Source organism: Otolemur garnettii, unplaced genomic scaffold, assembly GCF_000181295.1.
Source record: "Otolemur garnettii isolate 467f Iridium unplaced genomic scaffold, OtoGar3 scaffold00001, whole genome shotgun sequence".
NCBI lineage: Eukaryota > Metazoa > Chordata > Mammalia > Primates > Galagidae > Otolemur > Otolemur garnettii.
In genome coordinates this window covers 29,912,728-29,929,275 of record NW_003852396.1, presented here as the reverse complement: position 1 = coordinate 29,929,275, position 16,548 = coordinate 29,912,728, and the positions used below count along the sequence as shown (strand labels likewise).

The 16,548-nt window shown below is 43.5% G+C and overlaps 1 protein-coding gene across 2 annotated transcripts in view; it reads right to left on the bottom strand.

Moving 5' to 3' along the window:
• Nucleotides 1–16,548, bottom strand: part of CLPB (ClpB homolog, mitochondrial AAA ATPase chaperonin) — a 164,203-nt gene that overhangs the window by 88,437 nt on the left and 59,218 nt on the right. Inside the window, exons 4-5 of one of the 2 annotated variants that reach the window (XM_003780927.3) lie at nucleotides 10,351–10,454; nucleotides 3,765–3,854 (exon numbers count right to left, since the gene is read on the bottom strand). In XM_003780927.3, coding sequence (XP_003780975.1) covers nucleotides 3,765–3,854; nucleotides 10,351–10,454 — 194 coding nt within the window. The remainder of the gene's footprint in view (nucleotides 1–3,764; nucleotides 3,855–10,350; nucleotides 10,455–16,548) is intronic. The other variant, XM_003780926.3, reaches the window with a different exon arrangement.

Genomic DNA, 16,548 nt, shown 5'->3' with positions numbered 1-16,548 from the left:
AAAAAAAAAAAAAAAAAAAAGATGACTGGGTCAACATTTACTCTACTGGAGACACATCAAGGACAGCTTCCCCAAAGGAACCCCAAGTCCACCTTCTCTTACTTCCTTGTCAGGAAGGCTGGCAAAGAATTTAAAGAGGTTGTTGGCTCTACCTGTGGCCTGAGACAGTGTGGCATCATCCTTGTTAGTGTAGGACCACTCTTTTCACCAAAGAACCTTTGTATCCCCAATTTCAAAAGGTAGAGGGGCAAACTCTTAAGAATCTGTTACTCTGTTATCTGCAGACCCATCAAAAATCTGTTTGAACCTCCTCTACTTCCCACCTCTCCTAACTTTCAGAGTAGTGACCTGTTTATAACTATCTAGATTCCCTTTGATTTGTCTTATAATTATCCTGAGCTCCCCGACTTTCCACTCCTCCCCTGCCTCTTATCATAACCAAAGCAGTATACTTTCAGCTCTAAGGATCCTCTGGGGCAGGTCTGGCAACAAGAGGAAGGCGCCTGCCCTCTTTGCCTTGTGGCCAGCTATGCTACTTAGTTGGTCAAACTCGGTCCTCTGTGTTCCCCATTTCTACACCTGCTTGCCTCTCCCCTGTCTTTTCTTCAAGATGTTAAAAAAATGTGCAATAAAAAACAAATACAAAATGCTGTAATTAATAGCCAATTCCAAGCCAACCCAGCATCTCTACTAATAACGTTCAACACTTGCAAAACGAACAATAAATTCTGCCCCTCTCTGGTTCTGAGGTGGTCTCTTTTATATATATATTGTGTGTGTATGTATGTGGGTAAGTGTGTCTACATATATATTTATTTTCCTTTATTTCCCATCCAGGGAGGGGCAGAATAATGAACTGCGTGCGTCAGGGAAGATGAATCTGAGATACTAGGGAGCAGTGCAGTAAAAAGATTAAAGTGTTATTATTGTTGGGTTTTTTTCCCCCATGGTCCATTGTGACAGCTCGACCGTCATCTGTAAAAAATGTCTCAGCGAAAGATAATCATCGGAAACTCAATAAAGCGTCAGGGGGAGCCTCAGCCCCCATCAATCACTGGGTGCCTGGAAAATTTCAGCCCTCTGTCTCCCTTCCTGCTATCCATATAAATGTCTCTAATATATTTTGTGTGGTGTGTGGGACCCATCCCTGATTTGGAACTTTTGATGAAAAAATATTTATACACAAAATATGTAAATCAGTTAAAAATCACAAGACTAGTTCTTTGCCACCCCATCCCACTTTTTCTTATTTTTATAAATGCACCAAATTTATTCTTTTTAATAAAACATGTCAACTAGTCTATTTCCCTCTCCTAGGAGTTACACACACACACACATTTGGAGGGCTAAAAGGGTGGAAACAATTAACCTAACTGGCTGATACACTTAATCTTGCAGTTGGCCAAAATGCCTGATGAAGTGACAGTGCACTCTATGGTGGCCAGCACTACTGAGAAATGACATGTACAACCACTGGCCCTGACAGTGGTGTGACAGGCTCTGAGTGAGCCTGGACAAGCATAAAAAAGTCAGGGACATTATTAAAAGTAATACCTTGCCTAAACAGCTTTTGGCCCGGCAGATTCCCAAGCCTTTGAACAAGCCAGAGGTTCTAAGCTGACTAGATATGGGGCACACATAGGCTGATATGGCTGCTGGATTCTATACAAATCCGGCTTAATTGCTCTGCCTCAGTTTCCTTCAGTGCCTAATCATAGGGTTGTTGTAAATACACAGTAGTCTCAATAAATGTCACCTGCTACTGCTGCAGCTATCATCACTGCCATCTCATCATTACCTTCCCCTGCTTCTCTACCCTGGAATGAACCAGTTCCTACAGCATCCTCTTCTCTAGGACCTTCAAGACTCCTCTCTGTCAAGATAAAGCCCAAGTGTCTTGATCTGGCCCTTGCTTATTAATGCTGCATCTTTACTGCTCATCGCTTTCTAAATGAATCTTCTGCTGCATGGATGCTGCACCCTAACATGTTTGCCTACCAGCCTGAAATATAATTTTCTGTTTCCCACCTCTGAATGTCTGGACATAGCACACTCTCTCCCTCTCCACTCACACTCAACTGCACTAACCTATCAGTCCTCCATACAGCTATCTAAAACATTCCTATACTTTAAACCTCGAATAACATTTTATTTCCTTGACTGTTTCAGTCAGAGATTCTCTTCTCTGAACTCTTTGACAGGACTTGTTCCCTACATCCCCAACTGGACCCTTGTCAAATAGCGTCTTGGTAATGTTTTCTTTCTTTCTTTTTTTTTTTTGTAGAGACAGAGTCTCACTTTTTCGCCCTTGGTAGAGTGCAGCGGAGTCGCTCCAGCAACCTCCAACTCCTGGGCTTAGGCGATTCTTCTGCCTCAGCCTCCCGAGTAGCTGGGACTACAGGCGCCCGCCACAACGCCCGGCTATTTTTTGTTGCAGTTTGGCCGGGGCTGGGTTTGAACCCGCCACCCTCGGTATATGGGGCTGGCGCCCTACTCACTGAGCCACAGGCGCCTCCCAATGTTTTCAATCTTTATTATTACTAATTATTGTTCTTGTTAGCACCTTACATTTGCACAATGCCCTGTATTTTTGAAAGAGCTTTCCTAAGTACTTCATTTTGGGCTTTGTAATAAGTATGTGGTATGAGAAATAGTAGTATCTACAGACGAGAAATCAAGCTCAGAGACAGAAAAGAATTGCCCAAGGCCACACAGGTGATGGCTAAGCCATTCCTTGAACTTAAATCGTATTTAGCTTTTGAAAATAATACTTTGCTACCACAGAAAAACACTTGGAAGGCTGTGTCAAAGACTTTGAATAAAGTTCCATAAGAATATGATGAGGATTATGATGAAGAAACAGAGGTTTATAGTAATGAAATTTCTTCTGTGTTTTAGGTTAGGGATAAATATACTACCTCTCACTCTCCCAATAACCTTTATTTTACAAGTCGGGAGATAGAGCCTCTAAGAGGTGCAGGAAATTGTTCAGGGTGTCTCAGCTATTGTTCTGCACACCCATAATACCATGCCTTAAGCACACAGCCTCTCTAGGACTAAACCTGAAAGTGGCAAAATAAAGTCTCCTCCAGAAGTGAAGGCCCAGATGAATTTTTTTTTTGGAGACAGAGTCTCAAGCTGTCGCCCTGGGTAGAGCGCCGTTGTATCACAGCTCACAGCAACCTCAAATTCTTGGGCTTAAGCGATTCTCTTGCCTCAGCCTCTCAAGTAGTGGGACTACAGGCACCCGCCACAATGCTTACTAGCAATGGCTAATTTTTTGTTTTTATTGTTATAGTTGCCATTGTTTTTAGCTGGCCCAGGCCAGATTCGAACCCATCAGCCTGAGTGTATGTGGCCAGTGCCCTATCCACTGAGCTACTGGCTCCGCCCCAGATGAGTTTTTTATGCAGTTCAAGTATGAGACTTCAACTAACACCCATAGCCTAGTCAAGCTACTCAAAGAGTGTGAGCCTGTTAGAAATGCATTGTCTCCCATCCCAGACCTACTCAGTCAGAATCTCTGAGGGTGGGGGTCCAAGAATCTGTGTTTGAATAAGCTCTCTAGGATATTCTTATCTTTGGGAACCTTATTGTTCTCATCTGAGTCAATGCTCTCCAAGGACACACAGTCTTTCTGCTATGCCTAGGTAGGGCTGGGCACGCAGTGCGTGCTGGATGGTTAACTTATATATACTGAGTAGATGAGATAGTCAGCATGTCCTGAAAAAGGGGAGAAATATTATAGAGAGCAGTTCCATTACCGCCAGCGGGGAGTCCTAGCCATCTCCTGAACTCCAGGGCACTTGTCCACTGGTTTGTGATGAGCCAGCTTGCACCGTCCTGTCCCCCATCTGAAGACACAGAGATGGGGAGGTCAGCTGGAGCAGGCCAGGACCTACAGCCCCTGTAGCTGTGGAAAGGGGGCATTCAGCCTGGTAGGGTTGGCCCTGGTAGTTCTAGCTTGGTAAGCCAGGACCTCTAACCCCAGAAAGGCCCTATGTCAATCCAGCTTCTTCACAACTCATCTTTATTCAGCTGCCTCTTGGAGCTGAGAAGAGAAGCTGATTTATGGCCTGATCTGGCCATGTTTCCGCCGTGTTTTATTGTTTTAATTGTACATATGAAAGGCACTCAGAATGCTCGCTTGCATTTCTGACAGCCTCAGACACCCAATGTTTATAACAGTTACAAGCAGCCAGCGGCATCCCCAGCTGGGTGACTTATTTACTGTTACCACTAATTTACTGCCTCCTCCACCTGAGGATTAGGGCCCATCACCCATCAGCCAGCCACAAGTGGAACTCTCCTGGAGTGGGCATGGGTGGGGCTCAAGGCACTGAATGGAATGTGGTCAAGATCAGGGAGTAAGTTGGCAGAGGTCCAGCCAGAGCTCCATATCCCCCTCTATATTTACCCCATTTGTGTGTCTTTGCTCAGGCTGTGTCTCCTGCTTAAAACATCTTCTCTTTCTTTCCCTCCTCTTCACCTTTCAGAGCCCAACTCAAATCCTACTTCGTGCTCTGATAGTAAGCCCAGAGCTTCTAGAACAGTGGTTCTCAACCTTCCTGATGCGGCGGCCCTTTAATATAGTTCCCGTGGGTAGTGACCCACAAGTTGAGAACCACTGGTCTAGAATCTTACAAGTCACATGGCTGACTGGAAGCCAGATAATCCAATGACCCAGGGCAAGAATCCCCCTTATAGAATTCCTGATGGGCAGACGTTTAGCCTGTTAAAGTTATCCCTTGAGTGTTGAGTTGCTCAATACCTCCTATGCAGACTTCCTACTTTACACTGAGCTAAAACTCATCTCCATAGAGGAATTCTTCATTACATGTCACTGTGCTTTACATATACACAATTATCTGTAATCATCCTAACAACCCTATGAGATGGGTATTGTTAGCCATATGTTACAGATGAGAAAATTGAAATTCAGGGACTTTAAGTCACTTACTCAAGATCACACACCTAATAAGAGACAGAGCTTAGATGAACCATTCAGATGGCTGGCACTGAATCCCAACCTTTCTCCAGGATAACCACAGTGAAGATGCCACTCTGAGGGCTGGAAAGAATGGAAAGAACAATCAGGCCAACAAGATTTCCATACCAAGCATCCTTGGGTCACCTGCACCAGCAAGACTGCCCTGTACCCAGAAACACCAACCTTGAAAGAGTAGAAGATACTGTAATAGATCCAGCTGAGCAGGCTTCTTGCTGAGGAGTAATGCTCATATGTAAAATAGGAGAAGGGTTTCATTAAGAATAGGGTAACTGATGAGACAGTCTCAGCAAGGAGGGCAAAAATGTTTCTTTTCTCCTCAGGCTGTGCCTGTTCTGATCAGATAGAACAGAAAGGTATCTCTGATATCTATTAGTTTCCTTGCCTGGATCCTCTTCCCTCCTCACACTTTAAATGCTAGTCCCCCTGAGTAAGAAACTTGTCCTTCTACCTCCTCACTTTACATCCTTCCATTGGACAATTTCAGTCACACCAAGCAATGCTGGTGACTCCTAAATCTCCATCTCCTGCCTCAAAGACTCCTACTACTTTGAGTTCCAGACCCATACAACCAACTGTCCGCCCAAATCAAAAACTAAGGTATCAGGATGGGTGCCTTCTTTTGCATTTGTTTTCACAATCCACTGAGTATTCAGTCTCCTCCTAATATTTACCTAATATTATTTTCTCCATTCCCAAACATCACCTTTAAGAACCTCTGGAAACTGAAGTGCATTCTGGGCAAGTGGAGCATATCAACTCTTATCAGAGTCCCAAAAGAGGTTCATCATCCCCAAAAGGTCAAGTACCATTACTAATCACTCCCCTTTGATTCTTCTTCTACCCTGTCAGAAAGTCCATCTAAAAACTCAAATGTGAATTCAACATTCCCCTGCATGAAATCCTTTAATGGTCTTCAGAATACAGTATGACTTCCATAGAACTACCTTATGAGGTCCTTTCCACACGTAACTTTCTTCCCTCTTCAGCCTTATTTCTTATTTTTTTCCTCAACACTGTGGCAGATGATTCTGTCATCACCCCCAACAGTGTCTCTCCATGTGTTGTTCCCTCTGCCTGGAAAGTGCATCCCTCTTAGCTGCCTGGCAATCTTCAACTCGTCCTTAAGACCCAATTCAAACTCACCCTATGACACTTACCAGATACCAGCCTGCTCTTCTCTCAAGCAGAGCTCATCGCTACCTCTGTCAATGCTGCCAATGTACTTTGTAGACTACTTTTGCATTTCTCACTCTGTACTGTGAGTTCTTCTTCTCAAAGAAGGCCTGTCCTGTTCTCAAAGATAGGCCTGTCTTTGTAATTGACAGGGAGCTCTGTTGAGGGCCTAGACCAGGCATCCTCAAACTACGGCCTGCAGGCCACATGTGGCCCGCCTAGAACATTTATCCGGCCCGCCAGGTGTTTTTGCCACCGCTGCCTATCCTGCTAGGCAGCCGACTCGTCCCAAGGCCCACAGTCTGGTCCTCCAACAGTCTGAGGGACAGTGAATTGGCCCCCTGTTTAAAAAGTTTGAGGACCCCTGGGCTAGACCATGAATAAACATTTATATAACCCCAGTATCTGGCAGAGTGCCGACACTCAGTAAATACATGCTGAATCATAAATAAATGAAACTAGTAAGCAATTACAACTGTAGAGTACTTCACACATCACATATTTTCTCTCTTGATCCTTACAACAATACTGGCAAGGTGGACAAAGGCAGGCATTCCTGGAGGTTAGGGAGATCTTGCCAAGGTCACAAACTATAATTTACCACATTTCTTCAGTACTAAGTATAGGCAAAGGCCCACAGAAATATCTATTAGAAATTTATTGAACTTGATGGCCTTTGGCACTAACTGTAGACCCTAATAGTAAAGGACTGTTCGTACTTTCCTGAGCTTGTGAGCTTGTGACTTTCCTATGAATTTGGCTAGATATATCCAGGGCAAGGGGGTTGTACCTCTTATTCTACTCTACCTCCCTCACATATCCCCACAAGTCAGATGGCTTCTCATGAAAAAGGCAATCCAATCCAAACAAAAGAGAACCACAGGATTCTTTGTTTCTGTTTACTTTGTCAATGAGAATGAGCCAGAGCTCAATACAGTGCCTTGTATATAATTGGCAGTCAATAAATATTGGTTGAATGAGTAAAAAAATGGGGTATCCTTAAAAGGAAAAAAGAAAGAAAAACATGGTTTAGACAAAGTTAAAGGCTTAGGCTGGTGAGGAAAGAGAAGAGCCTTGAGATGATGCTGAAGGACTATCACTATCCAGGTCCCTGAGTCAGAAAGCAGAGAACACAGCACCTCCAAACCAGCACACCCAGCAAATAAGATGACCTGCTAGAAAACTATGGCAGATAAAGGCAATAAAGAATTTAGAAAAAAAAAGTAGAGAGAAGTAGATCTTGCAGACTACAGAGAGAGTTTATCAATGATTCTTGACAAAATTCTAGAATGTCATTTTTTGTGATAGTTGTTGAATACTTAGGTAATTACTGGGTACTTAACTAAGGGTCCCTAAGAACAAGACATTAACATGCCAGAATAACCTAATTTCTTTTTTCAAAAGGGTTATTAAGGAAGAAATAAGAAAAATGCTAAACTTATTTTTATTTTAGCAAGAAATCTAAGAAAATCTCTTGTAATTTTGTGGACAAAATGGAGAAATGCAGGATAAAAAACAATGAAATTTGATGGAATTACAGCTGTTAATACTGATTAATACATCAACATTATCCTGATCATGTGCTCTAGTACTCTGTATTTAATAAGAGTCCTTATAAACATTTTAATCAAAGAAACTACATGATGGCAGGGAATCCTATTTAACTCACCAGTGCTTCAAACAATGCCTGGTACATAGAAATTTGATTGACAGATATTTGTGAATAAATAAGTAAATCCATAGAAAGCATACTTACTACCTTTGCAAATCATACAAAATAAGAGATAGTTAATGTTTTCATTTTTATTTCATGAGGGCCATGATAGGCTCTTCCAATATTTTTGCTGACTATCTCTCTACCTACCTATCTAGAATGTAGTTTTATTGAAGTACATCCTTGCCCATTTGGGTTTTTGTTTGTTATTTGGTTTGAGGGTTTTTCTGAGAGTCTCACTTTATCGCCCTCAGTAGAGTGCCATAGCGTCATAATTCACAGCAACCTCAAACTCTTGGGCTCAAGCAATTCTCTTGCCTCAGCCTCCCAAGTAGTTGGGAGTAGCTACATGCCTGCCTAGTTTTTCTATTTTTAGTATAGGCGAGGGTCTTGATCTTGTTCAGGCTGGTCTTGAGCTCCTGAGCTGAGGCAATCCATCCACCCTGGCCTCCCAGAGTGCTAGGATTACAGGTGTGAGCCACCACACCCAGCCTCCTTGTCCATTTGTTTAGGTATTGTTTATGGGTGCTTCTGCACTACAGTGGCCAAGCTGAGTAGTCACAACCAAATCTAACCATCCCTCAAAGCTTAAAATGTTTACTATCTGGCTACTTCCACAAGTTTGCTGCCCAATGATCTAGAATGTTGAGTATGAGTAACAACCTGGGAGGAACCATAAGAACACAAAGCTATAAAATTTGAATGCATGTGGTGATATATGTAGAGAAGACCAGTGTGACAGCAGAAGTTAGGAAGTTAGACAAGACGGTTTCCTAGCTCTGAGAGTCTGTGAAAACAAAAATGTTTACTGAGCCCTGCTAGGTTCCTGAGAGCAGATGAGAAGGCACTAAAAAAAATCTCCTCCGATCTATCTGGCTCTGCCCTCTGAGCAAATGCCCATTTTTGCTTCTTGGTGAGAATATCAGAACTGAAGACAGGGTGAGGGTGGTGAAACTTTGAGTGAGGAGAGAACTCATGAGCTGAGTTCCCACGGATCAGGCCACAAATACAGGGCAAATTTGGCACTCATGAAATTCTCTGTTTAAAACATAAAGTGAACATAATTCTTTTGGGTCAGTGGGGAATCTAAGGAGGCACAGGTCATGGCCTATACATGGAATTGTCAGCAGAGAAGGAGAGAAAAGACATATGGGCAGATGAGAGTTCAAATAACCATAGATAAGGCCAAGATTTAGAGAACATTCATAAGAGCATCTGAGGGCAGGCTGCAATTATTACCAAGGACGAAAGCCTTTGTGGAGATCTAGCCTCAAAAATGTTGCCTTGGCATTAGGACTAGGTTTAGAGAGGTGGAGAGGCAGGGGGTGGGTGACTTCATGCTTCACCTGGGCAGTAATGCCATAATACCATTGATATGAGGAACTGTCTCCCTGGGGCAGCGATAACACCTCTACTCTGGGCTACTATGTACCTCATCAGTCTGGCAGCCTCACTGATAACTCTGAGTCCACTGCTCCCCTTAGCTGAATCACCCCCAGGGTCAATGTTTGAATCTCAAGCAATCAGCAAGGCCGTATGTCCCTCTGGCATCAATGTCACCCCTAAAACAGCCACTGTTCAGCTGCCCTTTTGCTGAAAATCTCAGGGGATGCTCAACTAAAAAAAAAAAATCCCCTAAAGTGAGTGATCCAAGACAATAGGCAGGCAGTAAGGACAGTCTAGACAAACAAAAACTCAAATATAAAATATTCATTTCTGTCTCTGGCCTGCCTTTTTCTCAACCTCACTTTGGAAGAACTATTCACCAAAGGCAACACAGACTGACTTGTCTAAGTACCTGCCAGCAAATACATGACCATGCCCTGATATAGATGTATAATACTTCCCTCTTCTGAAGTTCAACCACCCAACCATATAACATCCCACAGGAGGCACTGATAATGATTCCATTTTATAAGCACAGACATCAAGGCACAGAGAAGGCCCACTATTTGTCCTGGATCATACAGTAAATTGAGGGGCCAGTCACAGAGACAGGATTGCATTTCACATATAGGAGGGGGGAAAAGCAGTATTCAGAGTAGTATTTAGGGACTTGTGAGGCTGAAAAAACCAGTACAACTGTTTTCTAGTTCTGAGGCAGGGACTGGAAGGGTAAGTCTGCAGGAAGTAGAAAAGGAACAACACATTCCATGCAGTTGCCACAATTATTTTATTGAAACCTGTTCCCCTGTCCACTCATCTGAGGCTCCACAGGTCAAGGTATTTTCAGGAGAATACCAGTTTAAATGTCTCGCCCACCTCCAATTAGGTTGTGAAGTCAGCCCTCTATTTCTTTCCCTAAGACTTCTGAAATGACATAAATTATAGAGCTGCCAGAGGCAATGTGAAGGCCAGGAAGTGGCAGACTGTCACCCAGAGTTGCCCAAAGCAAGGCTACAAGGAAGTCAAAGGAGAGGAGCTCCCAGAGCAGCAGGGTACCCATGCTTACCTTCCAGAGAATGGATTCCCTGTTCCTTGGCAGTCTTGTAAACACTGCTGAAATCGTCCCCAAGGTTTGGGTCAGCCCCAGCAGCAAGCAAGATCTGTACCACACTGAAAGAAATCAGAAAGACAGAAGCGTCAATAGCAGCAAAGGCCCAGGAGGTAGAGACCCAGATCTAAAGGCATGTTTGGGGACTGGATCTGTCTCTGCTCATTTGAGTGATACAGTGGAAAGAACATGAACTCTGGGAGTGTAAAAGACAAGAGTAGGAAAGCAAGTTCTGAAACTTAACAGCTGAGAGGTTGGGAACAAGTTACTTAACATCTTTGGAAGGCCCAGACTCCACAACTATAAATAAAAACTGTTTATCCAACAATTACTTATCAAATCCCTCCCATGTTCTAGTCATTGTTCTAGGGGCTGAGGTCTGTGCCCTCACAGAACTATGACCAGTCTTCTGCGAATGACAGTTAAGCATAAGGTTACTGCAAAATGTGTAAAATTATGAAGGGAGAAAAGCTGTATGTAGTAGAACAAGGGAGGAAATTGAGAAAGGCCTTCTACTCCTTAATATTTTGAAAAAACAAATAAGTAAAGCAAATACATAACAACATGAATAAATGTATTTAAAGTTAAAACAAGGTGATGGTACAGGACTTTCCAGTACTTGCTGCCTCATAGTAACATCAATTTCAACAACTAGTCACATATGAAAATACCAGGCGAGAGATTACAGTACCTGGGCATGGCACAGAAAGGACATACTGAAGAAAGTATGAAGGGCAATCTCACGTTACCCATGTCACCTCCCCCAACTCCAGGCAGTACAGCATGGAGAAAGATACCTTCTGTGTGGAAGAAGGAAAGAGAAATGAGGACTGCACTTTGCCTCTGACCCTGAAACCTGGCCCACCCCAGTAAAAGTGTTGGGCAGGCCCCCTAGCCTGAGCCTCTAAACCTGCCCGCTGCCAGGCTGGATCCCACATACCCAAGTCGCCTAGGTCTGCCTGGCGGGGTGACCTCATCAGCACAGTTCCCAAACTGGTTCCAGTACCAGGCAAGCCCCAGTGGTCACAAGCTCTAGGCCAGCCATAGCACCAAGCCAGTTCCCCCCAGACTCAGGCTCCAGGCCTACCTTGCAGATTCAATATCCACACCTACTCCATAGCCAGGCCACCCCCATAACTTAGTTATTATTAGGCTTGTAGTAAGTGTCCCTCTCCCCACCACTGACTAGGTTTCAGACCAGACTGGAGCCAAGTTGATCCACAAAGTCCAGCGCTTTCAGGCCTGCAAGTATCCCAGCCTCAGGCACCAGGCTATCACCTGCAGACATAGGCTCCAGGCCTGCCCAGTCCTAGATCAGATCTTGTCTTCCAACAGACCTATGGTCTGGGCCTATCCCAGTAGACTGAGCACTGGGCTGGCCCCATGTGCTCCAGGATAGCCTTTGTGGACTAAGGTTCCAGGCCAAGTCCCACAGCCTAGGACCCAGGCCAACCCTCACAGACCTACTCACCCAACCCAATAAATACTGCACAGCCAGGCTCCAGACTGTTTTCCATAGACCAAGCTCCATGCTTCCCTAGCTCAGGCTGGACCCCACAGCCACAGACTTCAGTGGACCCAAGGTCCAGGCTGCTCTAACAGATCCAGGGTCCAGGTCCACCCCAACAGACACCAGTGTTGGGACCCTATGGACCAAGGCTCCAGGACTATCCCTGTATATGTAGGTTCTAGACTACTTCCTATAGACCCAGGTCACAGGCCCAGCCTCCACAAATTGAGGCTCCCAGTCCATCCCAGGACCAGACTAGTCCCTATGAACTCAGGCTCCAGGCCAATCCAGGACCTGGATGGCCCCTGCAGATTCAGGCTAAAGGCCCATGCAACACAAGGTCAGCCGCTGTGCAGTCAGGCTTCAGACTGGCCCCCACAGATACAGCTCCAGGATCACCCCTGTGATTTCAATCAACTGGTCCAACCTAGAGAATACAGACTCAATTTCACAGACCCAGGTACTAGACCCACCTACCCATTGACCCAGGTATTAGGCCAATCTGCCTGAGGACTCCTGCTGCAAGCACACTCACAAACCACACAAGATAGCTTGCCCAAAATCTCTGGACATGCTGATTGGTGAAGGGCTTTCCCAGGCAGAACCAGTCTGCAAAGACTAGAATAAATCCCTACATCTTCGAATGCCCACACACCAACAATAGCCACAAGGATCAAGACAATCCGGGAACCCTGACCTACCAAAAGAACAATATAAAGGATCCGTAAAAACCCCTAAAAACCCTAAAGACCTAATGACAAAATCTCAAAGCTGCAGATGCTGAGATGGATGTGGAAAGACGGGAACACTTTTACACTGCTGGTGGGACTGTAAACTAATACAACCTTTTTGGAAGGAAGTATGATGAATCCTCAAAGAACTCAAATTAGGCCTCCCATTTGATCCTGCAATCCCATTACTAGGCATCCAGAAAAAAAAAGTCCTTTTATCATAAGGACATTTTCATTGGACTGTTTATTACAGCTCAATTTACAATTGCCAAAATGTGGAAACAATCTAAACGCCCACCAACCCAGGAATGGATTAACAAGCTGTGGTATATGTATACCATGGAATGCTATTCAGCTACTAAAAAAGATGGAGACTTTATATCTTTTATATTAACCTGGATTGGGGCAGAACACATTCTTCTTAGTAAAGGATCACAAGAATGGAGAAGCAAGAATCCAACGTACTCAATTCTAATACGAAGGCAGTAGATGAAATACAAGGTATGAGGGAGTGGGCAGCGCCTGTGGCTCAGTGGGTAGGGCGCCAGCCCCATATACTGAGGGTGGTAGGTTAGAACCTGGCCCTGGTCAAACTGCAACAACAACAACAAAATAGCTGGGCATTCTGACAGGCACCTGGAGTCCCAGGTACTCAGGAGACTGAGGCAAGAGAATTGCCTAAGCCCTGGAGTTGGAGGTTGCTGTGATCTGTGATGTCACGGCACTCTACTGAAGGTGATAAAGTGAGACTATCTCTAGGCAAAAAAAAAAGGTATGAGGGAATGGTGAGAGGGGAGGAGAGTGGGGGGTTGGGGGGGGTCATGGTGTATGGCACACCTCTTGGGGGCAGGAACAATTAAGAGGGATTTTATCTAACAAATGCAATCAGTGAAACCTAATTCTTTGTACCCTCAATGAATCCCAAACAATTAAAAAAAAACCCTAAAGAAATGGATATTCATGACCTGCCTGACAAATAATTCAAAATAATTATTTTATGAAGGATCAGAAACAAAGAATAATGATTCAATGAAATTAGGTAAACAACAAATTTAATAGATTAAAATTATGAAAAAACAAAGAGTAATTTGAGAGCTGAAATCTATAATGAATCAAATGAAAAATGCAATAGAGAGCATTAATAGCAGAATTGATCAAAAAGTAGATCAAGGGGTGGCGCCTGTGGCTCAGTGAGTAGGGCCCTGGCCCCATATACTGAGGGTGGCGGGTTCAAACCCCGCCCGGGCCAAACTGCAACCAAAAAAAAATAGCTGGGCATTGTGGTGGGCGCCTGTAGTCCCAGTTACTCGGGAGGCTGAGGCAAAAGAATCGCTTAAGCCCAGGAGTTGAAGGTTGCTGTGAGCTGTGTGACACCACGGCACTCTACCAAGGGCAACAAAGTGAGACTCCGTCTCTTAAAAAAAAAAAAAAGTGCTGGGTATGGGGCTCACGCCTGTAATCTCTACACATTTGAAAGCTGAAGTGGGAGGATCACTTCAGGCCAGGAGTTTAAAACCAGCAACATTGTGAGACCCCGTCTCTACAAAATTTTTTAAAAAATAGCCAGGCATGGTGGTACACACCTGCTACTTAAGAGGCTGAGGTAGGGGGACTGCTTATGCCTAGGAGTTCAAAGTTACTATGGTAGTGCCATTGTACTCCAGCCTGGGGAACAGAGTGAGACTCAAAAAAAAAAAAATATAATAATAATAAGGTAGTATATTTGAAAATATACAGTCAGAAGGAGAAAGAAGAATCAATGATGATGGGAAAACATCAACAGAGCAAATATTTGAGTTTAAAATTCAAGATGGAGAAAAGAAACAAAGGAGGAGATAGCTAAAGGAAATAGTAGGCTTATGCCTATAATGGTGGTATGTAAATTACTTGTATCTTTAGCATAAGGTTAAAAGACAAGACTGTTAGAAATAATAATAGCCGGGTGGCACTTGTGGCTCAAAGGAGTAAGAAGCCAGCCCTATATGCCAGAGGTGGCAGGTTCAAACCCAACCCCAGCCAAAAAAAAAAAAAAAAAAAAAAAAGAAATGATAATAGCTACAATGATTTGTTAAGGCATAAACAATATAGAAAGATATAAATTATGACATCAAAAATACAGAATGTGTTTGTGAGAGGTGTCAAAGAAAAATGTACCTTTTTTCTTTTTTTGAGACAGAACCTCAAGCTGTCACCCTGGGTAGAGTGCCGTGGCATCATAGCCCACAGCAACCTCCAACTCCTGGGCTCAAGAGAGTCTCCTGCCTCTGCCTCCCAAGTAGCTGGGACTACAGGCACCCACCACAACACCCAGCTATTTTTTTGGTTGCAGCCGTCATTGTTGTTGGCAGGCCCGGGCTGGATTCAAACCCGCCAGCTCAGGTGTATGTGGCTGGCGCCCTTGCTGCTTGAGCCACAGGCGCCGAGCCAATGTACCGTTTTTGTAAGCAAAGTTAAGTTGTTATCAACTTAAAATAGCATGTTATAACTCTGAGATGTTTTATGTAAGCCTCATGGTAACTATAAAACAAAAACCTACAGTGGACATATAAAATATAAAAAGTAAGGAATCTGCTAGGTGCAGTGGCTCACACATGTAATCCTAGCACTTTGGGAGGCTGAGGCGGGAGGATCTCTTGAGACTAGGAGTTTGAAACTAACTTTGGAAACATAGTGAGACCCCAATCACTACAAAAAAATAAAAATAAAAATAAATTAGCCAAGTGTAGTGGCTCATGAGTTTGAGACCAGCCTGAGCAAAAGCGAGACCCTGTCTCTACTAAAAATATAAAAACTGAGGCAAGAGAATTGCTTGAGCCTGAGTTGGAGGTTGCTGTCAGCTATGAAGCCACAGCACTCTACCCAGGATTACAGTTTGAGATTGTCTCAAAAAAAATCAGCCAGGCATGGCACCATACATATGTAGTTCTAAGTATCAGGGAGGCTGAAGCAGGAGGATTACTTGAGCCCAGGAAGAGTCTGAGGCTACAACGAGCTATGATCATGCCAATGCACCCCACCCAAGGTGACACAGTAAGACCTCATCTCAAAAAGAAAACCAAAAAACAAAAAGTAAGGAATCAAAGCCTGCCACTAAAAACAAATAAATACCTCATCAGAAAGGAAGACAGCAAGAGTACAAAACAATCAGAAGTTATTAACAAGATGCCAGTAGTTAATCCTACTTATAAATAATTAGCTTGAATATTAATGGTTTAATTATCCAATCAAAAGATGAATAGTTCAATAGATTAAAAAAACAACTAAGACCCAACTATATGTTATCTACAAGAGACTTACTTTACCTGTAAGCATATACACAGACTGAAAGTGAATGACAGAAAAAGATATTCCATGCAAATGGAAACTAAAATGAAGTAGGAGTACCTATACTTACATACAATAAGATAAAATAAAATAGACTTTAAGTCAAAACTTTAAAAAGGGGTCATTATATAATAATGAAAGAGGACTTAGATCACTAAGAAAAGGAGACAAGGCAGGGCAAAAACCAAAGCAGATGTCGGGTCCAGAAAAGTTTTAAAATGGATCATCTTCTAATTTTTAGAACCACTTTGTCTATATTGTTTTTAGAAAAACAAAAAGCTGATGAGATTCTTTCAATTTCTATTTTGAGATGACTACAGATTCACATAGGCTTGTAAGAAATAATATAGAGGGCGGGGTGCGGTGGGTCACGGCTGTAATCCTAGAACTATAAGAGGCTGAAGTGGTTGGATTGCTTGAGCTCATGAGTTGGAGACCAGTCTGAGCAAGAGCAAGACCCTGCCTCTAAAAACTAGCTGGGTATTATGGTAGGTGCCTGTAGTCCCAACTACTTGGGAGGCTGAGGTAAGAGGATCTCTTGAGGCTAAGAGTTTGAGTTTGCTTTGAGCTATGATGATGCCACAACATTCT